The sequence below is a fragment of the Etheostoma cragini genome, chromosome 5 (genome assembly GCF_013103735.1).
Source record: "Etheostoma cragini isolate CJK2018 chromosome 5, CSU_Ecrag_1.0, whole genome shotgun sequence".
In the NCBI taxonomy this organism is placed as follows: domain Eukaryota; kingdom Metazoa; phylum Chordata; class Actinopteri; order Perciformes; family Percidae; genus Etheostoma; species Etheostoma cragini.
Genome location: NC_048411.1, coordinates 9,561,414 through 9,573,361, shown reverse-complemented (window position 1 = coordinate 9,573,361; position 11,948 = coordinate 9,561,414). Strand labels below are relative to the sequence as shown.

General features: G+C 39.6%; 1 protein-coding gene across 3 annotated transcripts in view; it reads left to right on the top strand.

The window, feature by feature from the left end:
- grid2 (glutamate receptor, ionotropic, delta 2) overlaps positions 1–11,948 on the top strand; it is a 468,031-nt gene that overhangs the window by 434,985 nt on the left and 21,098 nt on the right. For all 3 annotated transcript variants that reach the window (XR_004656592.1, XM_034871281.1, XM_034871282.1), the window contains exon 14: positions 1,203–1,369. Coding sequence is in view for 2 of the 3 variants with exons in the window: in XM_034871281.1 (XP_034727172.1) it covers positions 1,203–1,369 (167 nt within the window). In the remaining variant the exon portion in view is untranslated. The remainder of the gene's footprint in view (positions 1–1,202; positions 1,370–11,948) is intronic.

The window sequence follows — 11,948 nt, the reverse complement described above, 5'->3', positions numbered from 1 at the left end:
GTTGGGGGTGAGTGTGTGTGTGTGTGTCGGTGGGGCGGTATTTGTATAACAGCCAGGTTGTTTGTTCTCTACTTTTTCCACAGATGTATTGAATGTCGACGAGAAGACATGTTAACAACAGCCGCCTTAATTTCTATAAAACAAACTAAAAGAACTGTGATTCTCACCTTAAGTCACTTTGACCCTCTATTTCTTTTTAAGCACAAGCTGCAAGCACATACTTTACATGCACCTACAGGTGGCCCACACATACCAAACAAGGACATTCACATAAAAAAGAACCGTAAAGTGGCTTTGCTGTAAAGTTTGCCATTGTACAGTAAACAAAAAGTGTAATTGTGGTGCATTTTTAGACTCAAAATGCTCATAGACTGTGTTCATGAAATGTGTGTGTGTAAGGGTGAGTTAGTCCTCGTACATCACTTCTACTTAAATGTACATATGCTTAATGTATTAAACCATGATTTAGCTCATCCACAAAGACATATGAGTAGTAGTTATATAGAACATGCCTTAGTGGATCAAGGATAAGCTAAACAGCAGATTAAAAACATATTCTCAACCATAACTGCCTTTCACTTCTTACAGACGTATGTGATGTTGCTTCACCAAGACACTGAATCAAAGAGTTACAAGTACTGTGTGTGTAGTATGGGCCAAACATAGAGACAGCTGATAGTACAGCAACAGGCTCTCTAAGTATACATTTAAAGGTAAATATCTTACCTTTGTTCATTGGTGTTCAACACAGCATTCAAAATTGGCCCCAGCTCAACGAGCCAGAGAGAGAGAGATAGAAAGCAGCGGTGGTCGAGTGAGCTGTGGGTGAAGGAAGAGTCGTGATTCAGAGGGATAAAATGTTTTCCGGCGGTTAAGTTCTAAAGCACAAATAAACACACACACACCTCTGTCAGGAAGGTGCCGCATTGCATGCAAAGCTTGCATGTGTGTGTAACACACAGCAGCACTCTTCACACAGAGACAAGGAGCAGGGAAAACACTGAAGCACATACATTTGGTTAAGGAAGATCCTGCCTTTAACCAATAATAAAGGAATGACATGAAACGGAACAGATGCATATCAAAAGTTGCCGCAAAAAAGTATTTGGCACAATGTCTTAAAGAAATGTATAACCAAAGGTAAAGATGCACCTTTCTGAATATTGATAACTGTGTATACATGTCTTTTTTATTTCTTTTAGGTGAAGTACGGTCGGTTTGGCTTTGTGTGGGATGCAGCCGTGCTGGAGTATGTTGCTAATAATGACGAGGACTGTTCGTTGTACACCGTCAGCAGCATGGCTCCAGACCGTGGATATGGTATCGCCATGCAGCACGGCAGCCCCTACAGGGACATCTTCTCCCAGAGGTAAGAGTCGTAACAGTAAACAACACGCAGCGGCATCCTTGACTGCCTTTTGTTATTCAAAGGACATGTTTCACATGCGCATTAATCAAACTACAATTTTTTCCCCCGATATTGTTCAACTGTCATGCAATGACAATGGCCAAATTGTCTTCAGTTATAGATTGAAAGATCTTCCTTCAATTTGAGAAGAGTTGTAAAAAATGAATGCATTAATATTCTTCTAATCAGCTCATGTACGTTTTTACTGCTCCAACTTCATTTCAGCCAAATAAAATTGTCCTCTCCTGTGAGGTTTGCCCCTCTTCCTGCTCTTCCAACAATCTGCTCTGTAGGTCAGACCCTAAGTAAAAAACAGATGAAATTGTACATTTATCTTCTAGAGGTAAGAGGCGGATGGCACTTTCCCAACTTGTGTGCAGTCAGCTTGCTTAACCCTAAGCAGGCCCACCATTGGCTCACATTGAAGTTGTTTCTCACAAACAAGTAGACAGATATATTTCAACCAATCCCAGCTGTAACAGAATTTATTGATGTATTCATTGATTCACTATTTATTTGGTCCCTCGTGGCTATTAGGAGGATGGTAACGTCTGCAAACACTACACACACGTCATCCACTCATCTCCTCTCAGCTGCTGAGCAGCTGTGTTTGCTGTGCTCCTACAATGCTGAGTGTCCTTATTTGTTTGCTTGCTATAATCTGTAATACAATGCTGCGAATAAACCACTTCACCAGATTGCAGGTTCAGTCAAATGAGGTGAAGTGTGTCAGTGAAGGCCACACAAGGATTGCTTGCATCCCAACAGAGGATCGTGTTGACTTTATTCATGATCAAGCATGAGATCATTTCAGGAGGAGGGAAAAACTGAAATGTTGCCTTCATTAAGCTGTCATAATTTATATTATGTAAAATAGTCTGTCAGTGTTTTATTATATGTCTATGGGTGGTAAAAGATGGAAAGACAGTGAATGTGTATGGGCCAAAATGTGTGAGCGTTACAGAGTGTGTGAGTGACTAGGCCTGTCTGTTTATAGCTCCATATCCGGTGGAGCGTTGCGCTTCAGAATATTGCCTATCATGGCTGTTATTAAAATAAACAAGCAATTAATTGACACAGGGGCAATGTCACACTCTCGAGAAGACAGTTTCCAACAGTTTACTCACACTGTGCCCCATAGTTGAAACAAAAACAGACACAGAAATATCCAGGAGAGGAAAATAATCACACAGGTATAATTGTTCTGTTTTACTTTGCTGTGATTTTTTTGAATGTTATTCATCCCGACATTCTGTATTATGCAGATTAATTAAATACAAAGAGGAGGTTTAACAGGAATTGCATTAGCCGTGCGTGCCCTGACACCGCAGAGAGAAATGTTTCACTCAGCTTGATTATATTTGGTGGCCTGGTCATGACAAGTCTGGAGCCTGGATGATTACAACTGGATTTGTTTTGACTGGTGCACTTTCGAATGTTCAAAGGGAAACAACACTTTACTGGGTCAGATGGTATTTTTCCTCGCAAAGAGACCACCCATTGCTGCATTTGAGTAGAACATAATCAACTTCAATACAAGCGATTCAATTTTAGCTCCGTTTACACTGGTTTCTGCAAAACCTTTTCCTGATCATCACAGTCATTGTTAACCCCTAACACTCCAACAGTCTTGCTTATACAGACCTGTCGAAGAGAGGATTTCTTTTACTTTGATAGAAGTACATTTGGGGTTGTTACATTTTCGAGAAGTCAATTGCACGTCCCATTTGCGGCAACAAGCCCAGAAGTGCGTGATGGCACATTTCCAAAATACTGAGGGGAAATGTTGTGGAACTAGTGTAAGACTGAGTGTTATTAAGTCGACCCAATGAAACAGGCTGGAGTATCTACAGAAATGACATGGGTCAGATTTTGTTCTCATCAGTAGATTGCTGTGTGGACGTCATCCACTAAAAGGAAAAATTTCTAAAGCAGTTACATACAGTGCTGAATGGCCGCGCCACAAGCTGGCCAAAAACTACAAGACTAGTGGGAGGAAACAAATAAGCAGTAGCCAACAGCAGCTAATCCTGCCCCCTACCCTATGCAGTCTTGTATTACATGACTCCATTGTACACCAAGCCCTCTCCATGTTTGTTTTAAACTCCAAAACAGCTAAACATATGCATTTCACAGAAGCTTAAACTGTTGATGTACCCACTCCTATACATGCCCTCAGTGGTAGTCCAGTTGGCATGGCTACAGAATTGTAAACACAGGAATTTATTTTGATATCAGATTGTGGAAGTCATTGCTCATAAACCAAGGCTTTGTTATATTTTTGTTTAAATTTGTTGTCTTTGTGTTTCTGGAGCACGTACGTGCGTGTCTCAGAGAAAACGTAACCACACTGCGACCGCTTTCGGCTAGTGTGATTTGGCCAAGGTGCAGAGGCAACTTAGTCCTGTTCTGTCTCCACCGATTCTCTCTAGATGTAAAAGCGAAAGTAAATGGTTAAAACTTTGTAATTGTCATGGGGGCGATCCATTACACCACTAGTATATATATTCAACATCACTGGCAATTGATTAATCAATTAAAAATGTATTTCAGAATGGAAAACATTACACTTCATAAGGTTTTGTATTCATAACACGAGGTATGGACCGGGTCCGGATTGACAGATGCAGCTTGGTCCGGGCTTTGACAAGCCTTGCCAAAATGTAACTTTGAACTTTTAATTAAATTATAAACACAATAAAGACATTCTCTCATCCACATGAGCTCCATCTTTCTCTTTCTCCTTCTCTCTCACGCTCCCAAAACCCGCACATTTTAGAACCACCTTGACTCATCAGATCTTAATAATGCTCAGACTTAGTCTTATGTACATTCAAAACATACACAACAGTTACTGATCTGCTTTTCTGGTGTAGAATAAAGAGAGCACAACTTAATTTAATTGTGCATTCCTGTGATGGTCAATGACATTAAATTGACCTTGAAATATACACCATTTAAAGCCGTTTAAAGTATACATAATTACATAATTATTAAATAAATATTATAAAGCAGAAATTATTACAAACCTTTGTGTTCAAATTCATGAAATCACTTAGCTTGTAAATGTCTCCTTGTGTCCCTTTTTACTAAAGAAAAGTACATAATTTGATACATTTACATTGTGCGCCTAAAATTCTACCTACTTGCACAGTATACAGTACATTTGGAGATAAAACAGTTACTGTGGAGCCCTGGATGAACTAGTAATTCTAAATACTTTCTTTTACTGGGGCAGAGATGTTTTTATATTCATTTTTTTTTATATGTCAATTTATATATTTTATTTGCTGGATTTTTAGATTATGTGCTTCACTACTATAATGTATTCCAACACAAATTGAAGTTGGAGAACTCATTCCTCAGAGGGACTTTAAAGTTTTATGTTTTGTTTGTGTTGATTTGTTTTTAATGATAATGATCTTCAGTTAATACATGAAAATGAAATACTGAAGAGAACACAAACTCGGGATAATACATAGATAATACTACATAATAATAAGTAGCTGGAGGAATGCCAGTTCACTTCCTGGGCACTGCCAGGTGCTCTTGAGAAAAGGCACCATACCCCCCCCCCCCCCCCCCCCCCCCCCCCCCCCCCCCCCCCCCCCCCCCCCCCCCCCCCCCCCACACACACACACACACACACACACAAACACTCACTCGGCGCTGGTCCAGCATGTGTTTGTGTATTTCAGGCCTATGTGTGGTGATTTGGAGAAAAACACAGAGTGTAAATTGTAATTTCCCCACTGAATAAACAGTCGATAAACAGTATAAATTAAAATTAAAAACAAGAACATGTACCAGTAACTGATAAAGATGCTGCTAGTCACTGATAGACTGATGTGGTGTAATTGAAGAGGGAATCTGCAACTTCTGAGCAGGTCTTAATTCATGTCTGTGTGTGTTTGTGTGTGTGTGTGTGTGTGTGTGTGTGTGTGTGTGTGTGTGTGTGTGTGTATCAGTGGGTGTGTGCATTCTGCATACTTGAGGAGTGTTTACTAACTGCAGGTCCCTGGAGGTACTAAGAGAGATGAAAAGGAATGTATTTGCTTTGACACTTTGGAGAGAAAGAGAGAAGGGCAACGTCGGTAGAAAGAGACAGGCTGCTACAACTTCATCGTTTTCTACCACTTTGTTGGTTTGGAAAACACCATTGCCAGAGTGCAAATGCCGTACCACTTTATGTCTGTGCGTGTGCGTGTTTATATGTGTGCGTGCGTGTGCGTGTGTGTGTGCATTTGTCAGCACTGTAAAACAAATAATGTGTGTGTGGTGTGTGTGTGGGGGGGTGCTGCTGTTCTGTGATGGATAGAGACAGCCTGCAGATTTACCAGAGTCAGAAAACAATAGCATAAAGAGCTAGTCCGCTAATTTGAACTGACAGCAACTGACAAGTTGTTTTGAAGTGCTGAAGGGGGGGAGAATGGGGAGAAAAAAAAAGAATAAGCCCTCTCTCCTAGGCATATATTATTTATGTCTGCGAGTGTCTGCAGGCATTGATGTGTGAACATTTAAAATAGAAGATTTAATCCATAGCAGATGGACATCTTGAGTGTGCTGCAGTCTAAGAAGATAAGCTGCAGGCTAGACATTTTATTGTGCATATTGAACACGATTACATTTTACATTTTGATTGCAAGATAGATAATGTGCCTCTTTTTGTGTTATTATGGTCAGCACTGCAGAATTTCAATCTTGACACCAGCTTCGGTGTGGTGAGTGCAACAAATGTCACTAGTAAAAGCTCAGAGAATATGAATCACACGCTATGATTATATCATATTAGTATGACATCAGGGTCATTCTTTCAGAGGGTTTTCACAAAAATCTTTCTTTTCAATTGAGGCACACATAGGGTGAGGAATAAATATGAATTTGATGACAGTCCTACCATTTGTTACATAACATACATCAACAAAGATACACCCATATTGCTGTTTTATTACCTGGCTACAGACAATTGTTCATCACTGGCTGAAGGGCGGATATTTGAAACAAAGCAACGGTACGCAGTATTTCTGTGGGGAACATGGCGTGCATGCTCTATGATACACTTGAGGAGCCAAATGATGTACACAACAGCAACAAATCATTGCCACAATCACAGACACATGACACCTCAGAGACCGTGGGTTAGATTGTTGTGGTTAGCGTGCAGCAGAGGCCGGCTTTATTCTCTACAAATGACATTAGCCTGTTGGTCTGTGGCTTGTAATCTTCTGGGTTGTATAAAGTAACCGCAGCAAAGATATCACCCATCAGCCTCGCCAAACGAGATGAAGATTTTTTAACAGCTGTGAGGGATTGGAAGTTTGTAAAGGCTTGAGTGGTTTGTTTGTTGTCATACTTTAGAAGCACATGTTCTTCTACATGAAGAGGATATGAGTATTTACTTCCGAAGCTGTAAAAACTTTGGAATCAGAGAGAGCTTGATGAAGTTCATTTTTTTCATAGTTGAGTATGGGTTTCATGTGATGTAGATAGATGGTATGGAAAGAAGGAGAAAGGGAAGAAGAGATTTTTTATGTATGTTTTATTGTTTATCAACTTCTTCCTACTCCTTTTTGAACATGATTTTTTTTTTTTGAATGACTTTCAGTTTTGGAAGATTGTGCTGAGAAGTACATGGCCCTATTTATCACTCATTTTAGTTATATATGAATGTATTTATACAAATCTTTTATTTTAATCTTTTTTTTACATCAACTTAACTTATGTGAGTAATATGACAGTGTAAGAAGGGTTCCTTTGCTCCTGAACCCAGCTAACGTGTCCCCCCTCCCCCCCACATGTTTAACTAAGCTTACATACAATATATAGCAATGGGTATGCATGTGTGGGTTATGATAATTATTAATCAAGAAATGGACGTAGTTACTGAAAGTATTTCAGAAGTTTATTTACTTGCAAGTCGAGTAAGTTTGTCCATCACTCACAGCGTAAGTACAGAAACATGGCTGACCCCAGCCTTCTACAGCAGCTACTTCTACAAGTAGAAATGAAGTCATAATACAAAGGGCCATGTTGTCTCCCACAAGGTCAGGAAGTGGCTCACATGAATTATCTTGAGAGAATGTACGCAGTCTTTTGGCTTTCTATCATGCAGACAGTTTAATATTAATAGAAACAAGAAGAGTTGTTTTGATTTTCTAACAGTGTTCAAGTATTATTTATTTTTTTCTCTTGCCGTGCCAATATCTTTGGTGCTGATTTTCAGTCTAATATCCAGTAATGCATGCATCCTTTCTTACTTAGTCCCTGTACATCCTTAGCTCTTTCATGCATTTATTTCAAGTCCGACCACAGCAAGCAATGTGTCACTAGTATAAAAGTAGCCCTTCACTAGAAGTTGTTTTTAAAGTTCTATTTAAGGGCTTTGGAGCCCAGTTAATACAAAGTACACTGCATATGACTCGTAAAAACAGTTTTGTTTGTAGTGCGGCAAGCTTTTATCTCAGCAGCACTCATGCCAATAATATTGTCAGCAATAGTTAAAAAAACTGTTGATGAACTGACTTGTGAAAGTTTGGTTATTGCAAACCCTGAAGTGAAATTTAATGAATTGTGTGGTGGAGTTTTTCTTCTAAAGTGTATATGATAGAAATAAACCAAATTGCCATTGAAGGACACATATAAATGGCTTTTAAAGCTGCCTTTGCTCATGTAAATCTTATGTTTTAGTCGCAGCAGAAGGCTTGTAAACAGAGACTGCAGAGCAGGGGAGAACATCTGCTCCAACACTGTTAGCTCTTGTTCACACTTGTCTTGGGCATTTTTGAAGGACTACTTTGATAGTGTTATTGTATGTAAAACTGGCTTCACTAGTCAGTAGCTTTCAATACATGAGTAAATGTAATGTTCTTACCAAATAGCCTCTCTCTATTGTAATTAGCCAATACAGAATTTCTTTTTTCCTGGATCTCCAGTGAAATCAGGTTAGCTTTGTTTAAGGTAAACTTGCACATTTGCCGACTCAGTGTCAATGTCAATGTCAATTTTATTTTTATAGCACATTTAAAAACAACAACAGTTGACCAAAGTGCTGAACAGGGTCGATGTTAAATACATGAATAGCAAGTGTAAAAAATTACTACAACCAAAGTGAATCCCAGGGAGACAAACAACAACACTTTAAAACATCAGAATCCAGGTTAACGAGGGTTAAAAGCTAAAGCAAAAAGCAGCCATTTAAACATTTGTAGGGTCTGGGCAGCTTTAATATGCATGGGGAGGTTGTTCCACAGGGTGGGGACGGGGAGGCTCTATCGCCCTTATTTTTTAGCTTTGATCTCGGAACATCCAAGAGCAGCTGATTGGTTGACCTCAGCGTTCTGACTGGAGAATGATGGCATAAGAGATCAGCCAGATAAGGTGGCGCCAGACCATTTAAGGCCTTAAAAACAAGCAGTAAAATCTTAAAATCTATCTTAGGTAGCCAGCGGAGAGAGGCCGAGACTGGCGTTATGTCATGTGCAAAACCATCACACCCACAGATAGCAGATGACATAATTAGCAAATTAGGTATTGATCACCATTTTCACTATCATCGAAGTTTTTAATAACTAAACGGTAAGTTAATAAAAGTTAAGGGATCATTTTAAGTGTCATAAATACATTTTTTTCTGTTAAATATACTGAGCAGAGCTGTGCCTCCCTTTTTCAAGTTTGTAATGTGTCACATTTGTCCTGAGATAACGGAGCAGCTCTCCCTGTCCAGCCCGCAGTTTAAATAACACTTTGGGGAATGGAACAGCTTTAGCTTGCTTATATTGTGTTTATTTCATTAGAAGAAGAATTCATCATTGGGTTAGGGTTAGGGTTCATCGGAACTTCTGCTAAAAAAAGAAATGTTATTCTGAGAAAAGTTTGACTTGCTGTTTTACTCTTGAGGGCCTATCTTTCCTAATTTACTTTCTTATTGATTCATTTATTGTTTTGACCATTTCTATGTCATATTATAACTCCACATCCAGATTTCCATCTTGATCCCATGGTAAGGAAAAAGGACCATAATAAAAGCAGAATGAAATAAGAGACAGTTGCATTGAATGCTGTGACAATTGCAACAATTCATGTGCTTTCCCATCACTAACTGCGATGCAGTTATTTTCAAAAGACTGCACCTTATATTGAGAGCTCTTTGTAGTCCCATAATTCCATGAGCTACATGTATTACTGAAATAAGGCTCGATCAAATCTCCTGCAAAAACCTGGGCAGCAAGTTAAATGATTTGCCGTTTCTCTCTCTCTCTCTCTATCTCTCTTTCCCTCCATCACACACACACACACACACACACACACACACACACACACACACACAGTTTAAGTTCAGTTAAGCTCGAGGCTCTAAAGCCTTCAATTTCCAATACGTGGGGGAAAATAATGCATGTTACCCAAGGGTGGTAAGCAAAACAACAAATATGTGTGTGGATATGTGTGCACGTGTGTGTATGAGTGTTTTTACAACACTGGCATTGTTCCAGATGACAAAAGATTGATTTAATGTCAAGTGTCAATCTAATCTCTCTCCCTCTCTATGTGTCACTCTTCTACCAATCCATCACAGTAAAACTCAGCCCACACACTTAGTACATTCATTAAATCTTTATTAATCACAATTAATGACAGGGTTGTGTCTCTCTCTCTCTCTCTCTCTCTGTTTCTGTTTCTCGGTCTCTCGCTCATTCTCTTGATGTGTTAATGATGGTTAATGACTGCTTGACTTGTGATAATCTGTTCCAGTTCACTTAGACAGTGTGGCTTAATGGTGCTTAATTGAAAACTTTGTTGACAAAGTGTATGATATTGAACCCTGAGTGTGCTAATTGGAACAATGAGGATTTGGAAACTTTACTTGAGGGACCAAAGACGTGTCACGAACAACAGCACGTAATCTGATCCGTCAAATCCGTCTGGGACAGCTTTACAATATGTGCTGTTCTCCTTAATGTGCACATAGCTTTAGAAATTCAGCAAATATCCAGCCAGGTTGTGTACCATGTAAATGCAAGATAGAGGCCATCATGTTATTTCTGCCATTAAATTGAGGCAGTGCAAATACCCAGTGTACGATAAGGAAGGTCACTAGAGAAAACCCTGTAGTTCACTCTTTTCATATTTGGCACCAAAATAAAACTGCTCAAAAGCAACTCAAGTATGCACCACCAGTGCCGGAACAATATTTCTTCTGTCTGTCGACTGCAGCAGTCTGTGGTTGAATAAACAGACTTTCTAGGGTATTGATGTGGGACCGTGGGTCAGTGGGCTTTAGTCTCAGCTTTTTTATTTTTTTTATTTTTTGTTTATCAAAACACAGGAAGGGGAAAATCAGGAATAGGTGAACTTTTTGGACTGGGTCCTTTCTGCGGTGTCACTTTCTTGCTTGGAAAAGTCAAAAGTGATTTGGTCGAATAAGCTAAGTACGTGTTAGTAGCCTCTTTGGATATATATATATATATATATATATATATATATATATATATATATATATATATATATATATATATATATATATTTGACAGTTTGGTTTCCTCCTCGAGGTAGGTCACATAGCAAAACGCAACATGAAGTAATGATAGTAATCTGAGGCTTTATTAATTCCCCCTCATCTCTGCAGGCAGGCTACATATCTGGTGTAGCAGATCCTTAGCTTGTGGCAATTCAGCATCTAAGGATACTTCAGTGGGTTGTTGGCTGACATGGTGCTTGACTTCAGCTCTCCAGGTGAAGGCTGGCCTCCATAATCACTATGTCACTCTCACCTACCCAGAGTAATTGAAAAACCTGCGGCCGCTTTTGGTTTCACCGTGCCCCATGTCGGTCTCACTGTACTTGTTTTAGTGCACATACTTTCCCAAATAACTCACATATTTTCTAAGACATGCTTGAACTTGGACAGAAAAATGTTGAACTATTGTGACCCTGCATTTGTGAGAACGTCATTCAAACACATTTATTTTCCTTTGTAATATGAATATAATTCTCCTTCATGTTTTCCAGTGAGGCAGCCAGTGTTCTTTTCATATAAGGAGTTGACATCCAACTGTCTCCTCAGAGCAACAAACCGATTTTAGCACAACACCTCTATCTGTCATCTCTCCTGTCTTCTGCCCCGTCTGCGCATTCCATGTGAAAATGTCTCTTCTCCTCTCGCTACTCCTCCCCCGCTCTCTTCACCTATCCTGTCTCCCCTATACTTTCTCGCCTGTGCTCTCATTCCCCCCATTGTATGATTTTGTTCTCTGACATCCATTCAGATTGAACACACTGCCACTCTATCTTCACGCTTTCTCTCTCCAGCTCTCACCTCACCGCATCTTCCACTTTTTACTGTCTCCAACTTAAAATTGTGTTTGCTTCAGAGGTGACAGGAGAAGAATATTCGTATAAAAGAGCATGACTGTCGTGGTTGCTGCAGACATATTCCGCTGTTCCTTAGACAGCCGTGTGCTCTGTGATGACCATAGACCGTATATATATTGATGGACAGAGCATCCGGTTCGGAAAAGTGCAACCACTGCGGAAGTAACTTAAA